Source organism: Cottoperca gobio, chromosome 4 (genome assembly GCF_900634415.1).
Source record: "Cottoperca gobio chromosome 4, fCotGob3.1, whole genome shotgun sequence".
NCBI lineage: Eukaryota > Metazoa > Chordata > Actinopteri > Perciformes > Bovichtidae > Cottoperca > Cottoperca gobio.
The window spans coordinates 9,547,607-9,560,001 of NC_041358.1; the positions used below are offsets into that span (position 1 = coordinate 9,547,607).

The 12,395-nt window shown below is 40.0% G+C and overlaps 1 protein-coding gene across 1 annotated transcript in view; it reads right to left on the minus strand.

Moving 5' to 3' along the window:
* Window positions 1-7,517, minus strand: part of LOC115006945 (thiamine transporter 1-like) — an 87,527-nt gene extending 80,010 nt beyond the window's left edge. The window contains exon 1 of the mRNA XM_029429578.1: window positions 7,396-7,517. Within this exon, the coding sequence (XP_029285438.1) occupies window positions 7,396-7,517 (122 nt within the window). The remainder of the gene's footprint in view (window positions 1-7,395) is intronic.
* Window positions 7,518-12,395: the final 4,878 nt, after the last annotated feature.

Sequence of the window (12,395 nt, forward strand, 5' to 3'; positions counted from 1 at the left end):
CACAGATCTTTTGAATGGCACATGATGGCATTATGTGACTCTTACCAAGTATTCCCAAACAAAATCTCACTAGCTGGCAGTAAAATACAAGATAATACATGTCAATGGTAATCACTTCAACCTTATTTGCTTATTTATCTATGTATTCTGTAACTTTCCAGAGTGACCATTTGACTTCCCATAAATACATCAAAGTTTCTGAGCTCTACACATTTGTGCACACAAGTAACTTACTCATTACGTGGCTGATCACCTGCTTGTTGTCTGTCCCTCTTCGAATACCTTTGGTAGTCTGCAACACCCAAACATCCAGACACTTTGATTTGAATCCTGGGTGATCTGTTATGCAGGTTATGTTTGCACCATGTCCCTCATATTCATTAAATTCCTCCATGACATCCTTTTCTTGACAGCAGCTCTTCAATTGCTTCCATAATTGTACAGTTTTCACATGTACACCTAAATGTACAAAAGAAGAGTGGTAAGGACATGTACACAATATGCAATATCCCGAAAAAAGACCAATATTAACGTCATCTTAATTTCATACTATTTATATGCCTGTGTTTGAAAACAGGCTCGTAAGCAGCTCACCAGCCTGTTATGGTCGTACGGAGGTCGGATCTATCTAGTAGCAACTGTTTACCCGTTTCACGTAATTCTCGTAAAGTTACGACATCGTAACTTCCATGAAAATGTGGTAAGGGTTCCGGCTACTATAGGCAGCCGTAAGACGGTCAGTAGGCAGACTATACTTTATAAAACAGCGCTGTCCTCCGGTCTGGTTGTTAGCTAATAGCTAATGCTTTATATACAGCTCGTAATATATGATGTTTAACATCAGACACAACGATAGAACCTCAACCGCAGAAACTTCGAGAAATAATCAAGTTATCAAGATTTACAGACGTCGATGTTTCTAAGTTGAGAAATAATTTAATATTTAGCTATCGAGCAATGTGCGGACAACTAGTCGGGTTCATAACAATTCAAGGAAACCAAGCTATCAACTCGATATAGGATAGCTTGTGATCTATTTACGATTGAGGATAATGTTACGTTTTATTATGATGTATTTACTATATATTGGGAAGTTCTATGAACTATAGTCAAATGTATATATTACCTGTCTGTGTTCTGTTGCCACAGAGGATCTCCGCCAAATCCAGGATCACCGTCACCATCATCCGCATGTTTGCTCCCGTCTGTGTCTCCATCTTGAATACTGTGTCTCGAGATGGTCTGTTTCCACCACGTTAAACTCGCCCGCATGATCTAAATCCACGACACCGGCATCCTCTTCAATAAACTCCTCTTCTTCAAAGTGCAACGAGTCTATTGACGACTCACTGTCACTTGATTCTGTCCAGAGTCCGACATCGCCACGTCTGCCGTGCTGTCTGTGTATTCAACTGGTGGACTGTGTTCTACTTGTGATGTCAGAACACGGCATCGGCTGTTTCCAGTAGCGGCGATGTCAACATTGGTTGTCGACATACTAAATCGTGATTTATTAAATACTGCGGGCATAGTGTCATAAACAACACATACTTTTACACCACAAATAACATTTACTATCATCAGTAGAATTTTATGTTTATCATTTCGTAGGCCCTTTAAATACAAACTATTCTGATGAGAGAATGAAGTGCAGCTCAGGTGAGGGGAATGAGTGGATTAAGCAGGAGAATATGCAGGGAGCTGATTGAATGGGAAGAACTCTGGAAGGTAGGGAAGGACTAACAAGGCTGGTTCAGAGCAGGTGTTTAGATGGGCGAAGGTGGGAAAGGCGGTACAGGAACACAGGAGGAAAAAAAAGAAAAGAAAAGAAAGTCAACAACTCAGTCAAGTTTTAACAAAAGGACTGAGGGCAGATGGACACGGAAAATACTGTGACATTAGTAGAGAAAATCTATGGTGAAATAATTCATAATGAGTTTTTACTACAATAAGATTATTGTAGTAAAAACTCATTATGAATTATTTGCAGTCGGTTGTGCACTCACCGTCAGCTGTGCTTTCTTTAGCTGACGAGGACACTGGCAGAAGGCTCTTATGAATATTGAAAGGCTAATATTACACTGTGACTAAAGGAACATGTGAGAACAAATATAATGGCTTCACAGAAAATGATGTAACTGCATTTCTTTTGGTTATTCTTAAATCTTTAAAGTCTTAAAATGTGCTTCTGTAGTCTGTATTCACAGCCTTGGAATATTTGTGTGAGTGTAAATGATTTCTGTTGTCTTGAAATGTATGACCGCCATACCACTTTGCTCAAATGTACCCAGTGATAATAACTAAATTTAATTTATGGAAATGTTTTGGCTTCAAAAATAGAAAACACCATTTCCCCCTTTTTATAGCTGTCAAACACATGACAGACAAGTAAAATAGCTATAATGTGCTTTTATAATGTGCTTTTTTTCCTTGTTTCACTCCCATTTATCAACGTACCTTCTCATCTGTCTTCTAAATAATGGTCCTCTCAGTTTATTCCCCATCTGAAATGAGAAATTGACTTATTGTTGGCAAACACTTTCTAAAAAGCAATTAAGTTTTTTTTTCTTTAAGCTTACTCTGCTACTTTCTACTCAGTGTTAAAAACATAAACCACTTGCTTTAGAGAAGCAGATGAAACACGTTGGTGTTAGAAGTGGTCTCCTCTGCCCCAGTTAAACAAAAGAGATATATTACTCCAGCTCATAAATAAAATAAATAATCAGATGGGGACTCATATACATTCTGTAAATAATGCAAGAACAAGAACGACAAATTAGAAAATAAAAATAAATCTTTGTTGTATGCAAAACTTTCCAGAGACAAGACAACAGATCTTCAAAAAGAAAAGTTAAAAGAAAACATATTTCAGAACAGTAAATTCTGTGCAATAATTAGACCCCGCAGGACCAATTTGAGGTAACTGAGAAGGCCTCTTAATCTTCTTGTGCAAGGTAAATCATGATGGAAATGGTAAACCGTGTTCAGAGCCTGCCTTTACGAGTGATTAAACATGTATTACATTTCGTCAATCGGCCCTCTCTTTCTTTCTACATCTGCTTTATTCTTAGAGTATGGTTTAAAAGCAATTGTGGTATTTTATTTCACTCTCACTAAATTCATTTGAAGCTCAAGTAGCTTACAACTAGTTTATTTCTAAATTAAGTTGCTGCATACAAAACATAATTTAAGCTGACCAACAGTATAAAAAATAATTACATTTAGCTCCATCTTAGCCACCTAAAGCTAAGCTAATAAATGGAATCTATTTTACATTTTTATATGTAAGTACATTTTGCTTGTAATACATGGCAAGTGTCATTAATTTCAAGTCATTTCTGGCCCCCTGATAAATATATTATATACTTTATTTATTCGCTATACATACTGACATACATACAGAGCTATATATACTGGTTTGGTCTCTACAACTCAATACCAAAAACAATAAAGTCTTGAAACCAAAATGATGAGCTGAAAGACACTAAATTATCATTTTGTCAGATACATTGTATGTAATACAGATACTTTTCTCACAATGACGGATAACATAACTCTTGTTCTTAAAGAAAGCAGAGGAAGACTCCCACACTGGTCAATTAAGTGAAACATATGGAAGCTGATGAATTACAAAAACAATCTTTATTCATAACAGTTTGCAATTAATAAATCATTAATACCCACTTAGAAGTTGTGCAGGAATGACGTAACAATGAGACCAAGAGACCGCACGCTACAATTTATTAGCCATTACAGTGTTTCCATACTAAAGTCTCACATATTTGGCTAGAGGTAGTAAAAAAAGCATACAATTAAATACTAGGTGGGTGTCACAAACATACTAGGTGCCCAAATACAGTATATCTTATACAGCAATACAGCCTATTTTGAGTCTTCTCTACTATTTGCGGCAGCAGCAGACTTTTACTTAGTTCCTGCCTGTCCTTCTGTTTGCAGTCTCCTTCTTTCTGTGTTCTCTGAATGATCTGGTGCAAATGTGCAATGGTGGCGTGAGAGTAAAAGTGTGTTGCTGTGTCTTGCTATTGAGTGCATAAGTGCGTTCACACCGAGAAGTATGGCAAAATGCAGTGTACTGTAATTCCCTTGATGGTACACTCATGTGTACGAGTGTGGAACGCTGGACACTTCCCACCCTCAACAATCGCCTTCTTGGCTAGTGGCAGGACTAGCAGCCGTTGTTGTTGTTGCTGAGTTAAACACAGCACTGTACAAATAGAAGCAGTAAAACATTTTCACTACTGATACTGATGTCAGAAAGAAGCTATCATTAATTTTGTTGGGTTAATTGAGCAGTTTGTTGGCTAGCTAGCTAACATAGCGCTCAAGTGATTCGAGACAACACTACCTAGTTGAAATTCATGCACTACACAAGTGTTCAGAGTGTACGACATGGCAGTGCTCTAAGGGAAGTATCCAAATAGAAACGCAGCAAGTATCTCACACCAGACACGTGAGAGTTGGCAACCCTGCTGTAGAGCTGAAGGGAACTGCAGAGTTAGTTGTAAAGTCTCTGTGTTCATTACTATGAGCGACATCTTTCACATTACACAGTCATTTAATCCATTGCTAATATAAAAATATTGATTAGTGCAGCTTTAAGTAACAGTCTTAGTGCAGCATTTGACCTTGTAATTTTGAGTTGAATAACAGATCCAAATATGTCTTTCCTTCCGTCTGAAGGAAAGTTTCCACCCCTAAAAACTTTCCCTCGTATGTCTGAATATTTATAAAATCTTAACGGCAGACACTGACAGTAAACACAATGTGTAGAAAATCGAAGCAATTTAACTGCATGAAAAATGGAACTTACATTCTTCCCACAGAGTGTTGAAAAAAAACGATTGGAACATAGCAAGAGCCAATGAGAGTGAGGATCTGAGCAAAATATCTGTGAAATACATTAAGTGAGAAACACACTCTAAAAGTATGTTTATATTCCTGAGGCAGAGGTACTAGAGCACTGTACTGAACTGTGGCTCTGCATGAATGTGTTAAGAAATAGTGAGCATGTTTTATTCATACAGCATACCACATTTTCTCAATGTAATGCTAGGGAAAAAGTACATACTGTAGACAAAATAACTTCATACCCTCAAGCCTGATGATGATGCCAGTAATGTAAATTTACTGGCACAAGATCTTCTTGACAGAGGCAAGATTATTATTTTTTTTAATTATTCTGAATCAATGTTTACCTCAGCGGCTGGCCATTGCCCAAAAGCATCACTCAGGGTTGGTCATTTGGTGTCTATTCCCAATCACCTATACGTTGCTTTTTTTTTTGCAAAATTTTTTACAGGAAACATACTTACATTATTTTCTGGCAATGTTTTTTACAACATGTGGCATTCCTGTACTGCAGAGAAGTTGTAGGGAGGAGGTCAAGGTGAGTGTGGTGTACAACACACTGCACACACAAGATTATGCTTTGTGTCCTGCATCACACAATCATCCGGTAAGGGTTAGGTGAGGTTTGTTATTTTGGTTCAACATGTTGTCATACCTACAGTAATAGACAAAAAACAGTTCCAAAACAACCTGATCTGATGCCTCTATCACTATATCGACTTTACTTATGTATCATACTGTCACAACGCTGGATTTGCGTTTCCTGTTTTATTTTGAAATGTTCTCTTCCCCTTGTGTCATGTCATGTATTACTTCCTGCCCTTGTGTTTTTGCCTTTCTCACCCAGGTGTGTCTTGTTACCTTCATAAGTTTCCTCCTGTGTGTTTGCCTGTCTCTCTCAGATGTGTCTCGTTCCCTCATTTAGTGTCTGTGTATATATCCCTGTCTGTCTCGGTGTTCTTTGTCGGTTCGTCATTCTTGTTACACTCATGTTCGCTCGTGTCACCTAGTGTCACCTAGTGCCACCTAGTGCCACCTCATGTCTTCCCTAGTTTGTGTTTTTTTGTTTTACTTGTGACTTTGTTTTGTATTCGATTAGCTTTGTTAAATAAAGCTCTCCTTTTGTTAAACCTCATCTGGCGTTCTGCATTTGGGTCCACCTCTTCTCTCAGTCGTAACAGTACGAACCGACAATAAATGGACCCAGCATTGCTTGAAGATGAGGATTTTCCTTGTCTGTATGTCGAGTTAATATGTCTAATGCGTGAATAGAAGGAAGCCACCTGTAGAAAGGACCAACAGGTCCTTCTTTGACAGGCCCGCAGGGAGGTGACTGAAAAGCCTTGGTTGAATTTCCTCAACCTAGCACAGGGGTCGGGAACCGAGCCATATATGGCTCTTTCGATAACGCGATATGGCTCGCAGACAATTTTGAGCTGACATTTTTTAACTTAACAAGTAATAAATAATTATACTGTGCCATTTTAAAGTAAAACATTTAGCAGCGGATTTGTTTTTAGTTCTCCCCTCTCCTTTCCTCCGCTGTGTGTGTGTGTGTAGGGGGCGGAGCCCCGCCCATCGTGAGACTCCGCAAAGCAAGCAGTAGACCGGGGGGGGGGGGGGGGGGTTCAAACTCATTCACAGAGGGCCAACATTAAAAACTGGGACTACGTCGAGGGCCAAACACGGTCCACATTTATTGAACAGGGTACACATAAAGTGCAAAAAGATATGGAACATATTTAAGTCAACTGCAGACGGGTTGCTGAGCAGTTCAATTAAAATATCTGAGCTGCAAAGTCGGCAAATGCTCTCAGTTGATCAGCAGAATGCTTTCGGGAACACAGCGGTGGAGATGTTTGTCAGTGTTTGGAAACACGCAGTGACCAAAGTTTCCTTCTGCATCTGAGTCTCCCACAGGCAGCTCGGCTTGGAACGCTCTCACTGCAACACACATGTCCGTGATCATACTGCCCTGAAGCTGCAGGTTTAACAGTGAGATGCTTCGTTATGTCGCACAAACAGTCCAGCTCACATCGTCACTTTCGTCCCAGAGATCTGTGGTGTCTTTCCCTTTGCTTTCCAAAAACTTTCATTTCATTCACATATTTAGATTATTCCTCAAATGTCTTTTCCCGTGGTTGTGCCATGCATTGATTTAATTACCAAAACCGGCGGGCCAGTTATGACGGACATATGACATTTTCTCACGGGCCGGATATAATTGCCTTGAGTTTGACACCCGTGCAGTAAACACTGAAACGTGCACATAAATGAGATAAATAACGTAAGCGTTTAGTTTATTTAATAAAAGAGCTCCTGTTCAATGCAACACTGATACCTCTATTAGTACTCGGAGACGTGTTATTCTTAAAAAATGCACGCATAAAGTTGCATTCAAATTTATATGGCTCTCAGGGAAATACATAAAAAAAATATTTGGCTTTTATGGCTCTCCCAGCCAAAAAGGTTCCCGACCCCTGACCTAGCAGATCGGTCTGCCTTCCAGTCAGCTCGCCAGCTCACCGTTCCTCCTGCTCCAGCACCTGACCCATTCCTGGGTACTCGCCTGGCCCAGGGAGGACCTCTGTGCGCAAAAGACTTCCAGATCTCTGAGGAGGAGTTTTGGCCATGCTAGCCACCGTCATTCCGGCTCTCAGTTCACCGTTCCTGCTGCCGGTGCGCCACAGCCTCCAGTTCCTGCTGCCGGGCCGCGACAGCCCCCTGTTTCCGCTGCCGGGCGGCCACAGCCCCCTGTTTCCACTGCCGGGCCGGGACAGCCTCCTGTTTCTGCTGCTGGTCCGCCACAGCCTCCAGTTTCTGGTGTTGGGCTGCGACAGCCCCCTGTTTCCGCTGTTGGGCCGCGACAGCCCCCTGTTTCCGCTGTTGGGCTGCGACAGCCCCCTGTTTCCGCTGTTGGGCTGCGACAGCCCCCTGTTTCCGCTGCCGGGCCGCAACAGCCCCCTGTTTCCGCTGTTGGTTTATTGTTTTACTTGTTAAAACAATAAACTACAGAGCCTTCTATTCCTATATCTCTCAGTAGTGACGACTTCATGAGCTTCTTTAACGATAAAATTATAATTATTAGAGACAAAATTAATCTCCTCCTGCCCTCAATTGGTTATGACTTAACTTCAACCTTCGGAATTTTAAAAACATTAGTAACTCCTGAAATATATCTAGACTGTTTTACTCCAATCAACTTTAACCAACTAACTTCAACAATCTCATCGTCTAAGCCATCAACCTGTCTTTTAGACACGATTCCAACTAAACTAAACTAGAAGAAGTTTTACCCTTAATTAACACCTCGTTATTAAATATGATCAACCTGTCTCCATTATCTGGCTACGTACCACAATCCTTTAAAGTAGCTGTAATAAAACCACTTATTAAAAACCCTAGTCTTGATCCAGAGGTTTTAGCCAACTATAAATCGATATCTAACCTTCCCTTTCTCGCTAAGATCCTTGAGAAAGCAGTCGCAAAACAGTTATGTGATTTTTTACGTAATAATAGTTTATTTGAGGTTTTTCAATCTGGATTTAGAGTTCATCAAAGCACAGAGACGGCACTGGTGAAAGTTACAAATGACCTTCTATTGGCATCAGACAAAGGACTTGTCTCTGTTCTTGTCTTGTTAGACCTCAGTGCTGCTTTCGACACTGTTGATCATGACATTCTACTACAGAGACTGGAACATTGTGTTGGCATAAAAGGAACCGCACTGAGCTGGTTCAAGTCCTATTTATCCGAGCGATCTCAATTTGTATGTGTTAACGATAAATCCTCCATGACAGCCAAAGTCAGTTTTGGAGTTCCGCAGGGTTCTGTACTTGGACCGATTCTATTCATCTTATATATGCTTCCTTTGGGCAATATTATAAGGAACCACTCTAAAAACTTTCATTGTTATGCGGATAATACCCAATTATATCTATCAATTAAACCCGATGAAACCAATCAATTAGCTAAACTTCAAGCATGCCTTAAGGACATAAAAACGTGGATGTCTAGCAACTTTTTGATGTTAAACACAGACAAAACTGAAGTTATTATACTTGGCCCTAAGCGCCTCTGAAACGCATTTTCTAATGACATAGAAGCTCTGGATGGCATTAATTTGGCCTCCAGCACCACTGTAAAGAATCTTGGCGTCATCTTTGATCAGGATCTGTCTCTTAACTCCCACATAAAACAAATCTCAAGGACTGCCTTCTTTCATTTACGTAACATTGCAAAAATAAGACACATCCTGTCTCAAAATGATGCAGAAAAACTGGTTCATGCATTTGTTACTTCAAGGCTGGATTACTGCAACTCATTGTTATCAGGTTGTCCCAAAAAGTCAATTAAGACTCTTCAGTTGATCCAAAATGCAGCGGCACATGTATTGACAAGAACAAGGAAACGCGATCATATTACTCCTGTATTAGCTGCTCTGCACTGGCTCCCGGTAAAATACAGAATAGAATTCAAAATCCTTCTCCCGACTTACAAAGCAATAAATTAATGGTCAGGCTCCAGCATATCTTAAAGATCTCATAGTACCTTATAAACCAACTAGAGCATTGCACTCCCAGACTGCAGGGTTACTTGCAGTTCCTAGAGTCTCTAAGAGTACAATGGGAGCCAGAGCCTTCAGCTATCAAGCTCCTCTCCAGTGGAACCAGCTTCCAGTTTGTGTTCGGGAGGCAGACACCCTCTCCACATTTAAGAGTAGGCTAAAGACTTTCCTTTTTGATAAAGCTTATAGTTAGGGCTTGCTCAGGTTTGCCCTGGATCAGCCCCTAGTTATGCTGCTATAGGCTTAGACTGCCGGGGGGGACCTCCCTGCTCTCTTCCTTCTCTTCCTTTCTCCTCCCCTCCCTCTCTTCTTCTCCCTCTCTATCTGTATGCATTTATGTAAATGTATGTTACTAACTCATCATCCGGTGTATCATCCCCGGAGTTTCTGTGTCTCATGTGGCAGGTTGCCACTGATAAAGTTTACGTCAGGATCAGGAATCGTGGCTGCGCCTGCTGCCCTGGTCCTGCTGGACACCAGGAAGCCTTTTTGACATTTTCCTGGATTCATCCAAACTTTCTCTTTTTCAACACAACATCATTTTCTGTCAAATGTTGTATTTGTACTATGTTGTTTATCCTGTACACACAACATCTATTGCACGTCTGTCCATCCTGGGAGAGGGTTCTTCCTCAGTTGCTCTCCCTGAGGTTTCTTCCATTCTTCCCCCTTTAATTATGGGGTTTCTTTTAGGAAGTTTTTCCTTGTGCGATGCGAGGTTCTAACAACAGAGGGTGTCGTAACCTGTACAGTCTGTAAAGCACACTGAGACAAATCTATAATTTGTGATATTGCGCTATACAAATACATTTGATTTGATTTGATTTACTTTGTTTTGTATTCCATTAGCTTTGTTAAATAAAGCTCTCCTTTTGTTAAATCTCATCTGGCGTTCTGCATTTGGGTCCACCTCTTCTCCCAGTCATAACACATACTCCATCACCATATCTAATTATCACTTCAATGGAGATTTATACAAGCACTTTAACTTGTGGTTTTGTTATGGTTTGGTAAAGATTGGGGTCATGGTAAAAAGAAACCAATGTAGGACATGTAATGCAATCAATGTCCTCTGGGGTCAAATTCATATGCTTGATTCTTCATCCGAATTCTTCATGAAGCAAAATGTAGATGTGTGCAATCGCATACAAAGTAAATGGAAAGCTGCTGGCAAACAAATGCAAATTTGCTCCGAGGGGCTCAGATTGGGGTAAAGACGTGTCCGTGCAATCTGAAAATGTTTCAACTTGAAAAATGTACAAGGATTCTGCAACTTCATGAATCCACTTTATGGACATACAGAGATGTAAGAAAAAAGGAGAGACTGGAGGAACATAACAAAAAGAACATGAGGTAAGTCCTAAAATCAGTCTATCCGAATATACCTTTACAGGCCTGAGCAAGTGGCCAATTCTGTCATGTTTCTGGTGAGAACAGTATCTTTTGGTTGAATATTGAAGAAAGTCAGTATATTCAGTCTTCAAGGCAAGCCAGCACTGCGATCTTTCCCTAACCTTTACCAAGTGCTTTTAGTTTCTTAAACATAGTGATGAAAAACTTAAACCATGCTGATACTATAGGGAAATTTATTTTATGTTGATAGTTAATGACAGATAATCTGGACATCATTAAGTTTCCAACTAAACAACTTTATATTGCAAATGACTTCTCTCTATCCGTCTCTTCCTATCCCTATCACAGCCTAGTTTCTCTATAATGCTGCCGGCTATAATATGGACTGTCAATGGAAAATATAAAATTGTTGGAGGCCATTACTTCCAAGTCATTAGTTAAAGGTGAGTGGACTGTGCAGTCTCATGAAATAATCTGTGCTGCTCTTCAAGTCATTCTCCTTGCCTGATAATGGGTCACTGCAGTACAGTTGTGAGTGATTGGCTTGCTCTGTGCTCTAATATGACTTGGTATGAATAGGTAGGAGAGGCATTTGTACTGGGCAGAAGGAAAAGGTGGAAATGATGTGAAACAGGTTTACTGAGAGCGAACTATATCATACTACATTTTGCTTAAGTGCTAGAAAAATTGCTTATTACTCTTAAATTAAACTAAAGCTAATCTAGCATGTTCCTCATTCATACCAAAATGATCATCTGAACTATTGTAGTCCTGACAAATTCATATATTAACCACGGTTGACACTATGTTCAGTGCTGGTTCATTTATAAATTAAGTTAATTAAATATTTAAATGTCTCTCAATCATATTTAAATGTTTAAAAAAGCGTGTGTGAATTGATATGGCATGTTTATTATGCTAGTGGTAACTTTGTTGATGCTCAGTTTTTCTCAAAATTAAATCTTTTCCAAAAATGATAATTCCTTCCTGTCGCAAAGAGGATAGTGTGTGTCTGTGTGTGTGTGTGTGTGTGGGGTCAAGGTAGTGCTGACAGTTGACCTAAATAATGTTTTGTCGTCAGTGAAAATTACTTGGCTAAAGTCAAACAGTAGAACAACTGATATTTTCAAATGAGTATCTATGGTCAGAAGCACGTTCCATGAGCATAAGTGGTTATTGATGTGACGGAGCATCTGTTTTATGTTTAACTCCCTCATTCCAGTGATGTCTAGCACATCATTGTGTTCTCCCTCACTGATAATAATGTTCAAGGACCAAGTCAGTGCCTTTGTATCCTGAAGCCTATAGCTATATTACATTTTATCTAAAAAAGCCTGTTTCTATGTGATGCTTTTATTCTCCGTGATGTTTCAGAGATGAGATCTGGCTGCCCGGAAGCAAAACCAGAACAAGGCTACAGCTATGTGCGCAGCTCTGTGAGGCTGTACTTACAGCAGGCACAGTGGTGCTTTGATATACATGCTAACATCAGCATTCCATGTTGAGAGTCACATGGAGGCAATCCCTCAATCATAGATATGCTCTGAAGTCTGTATTGATAATCATTAAAGGGGAAACAGATAACCTCTCCTTTACCCCTAGATTT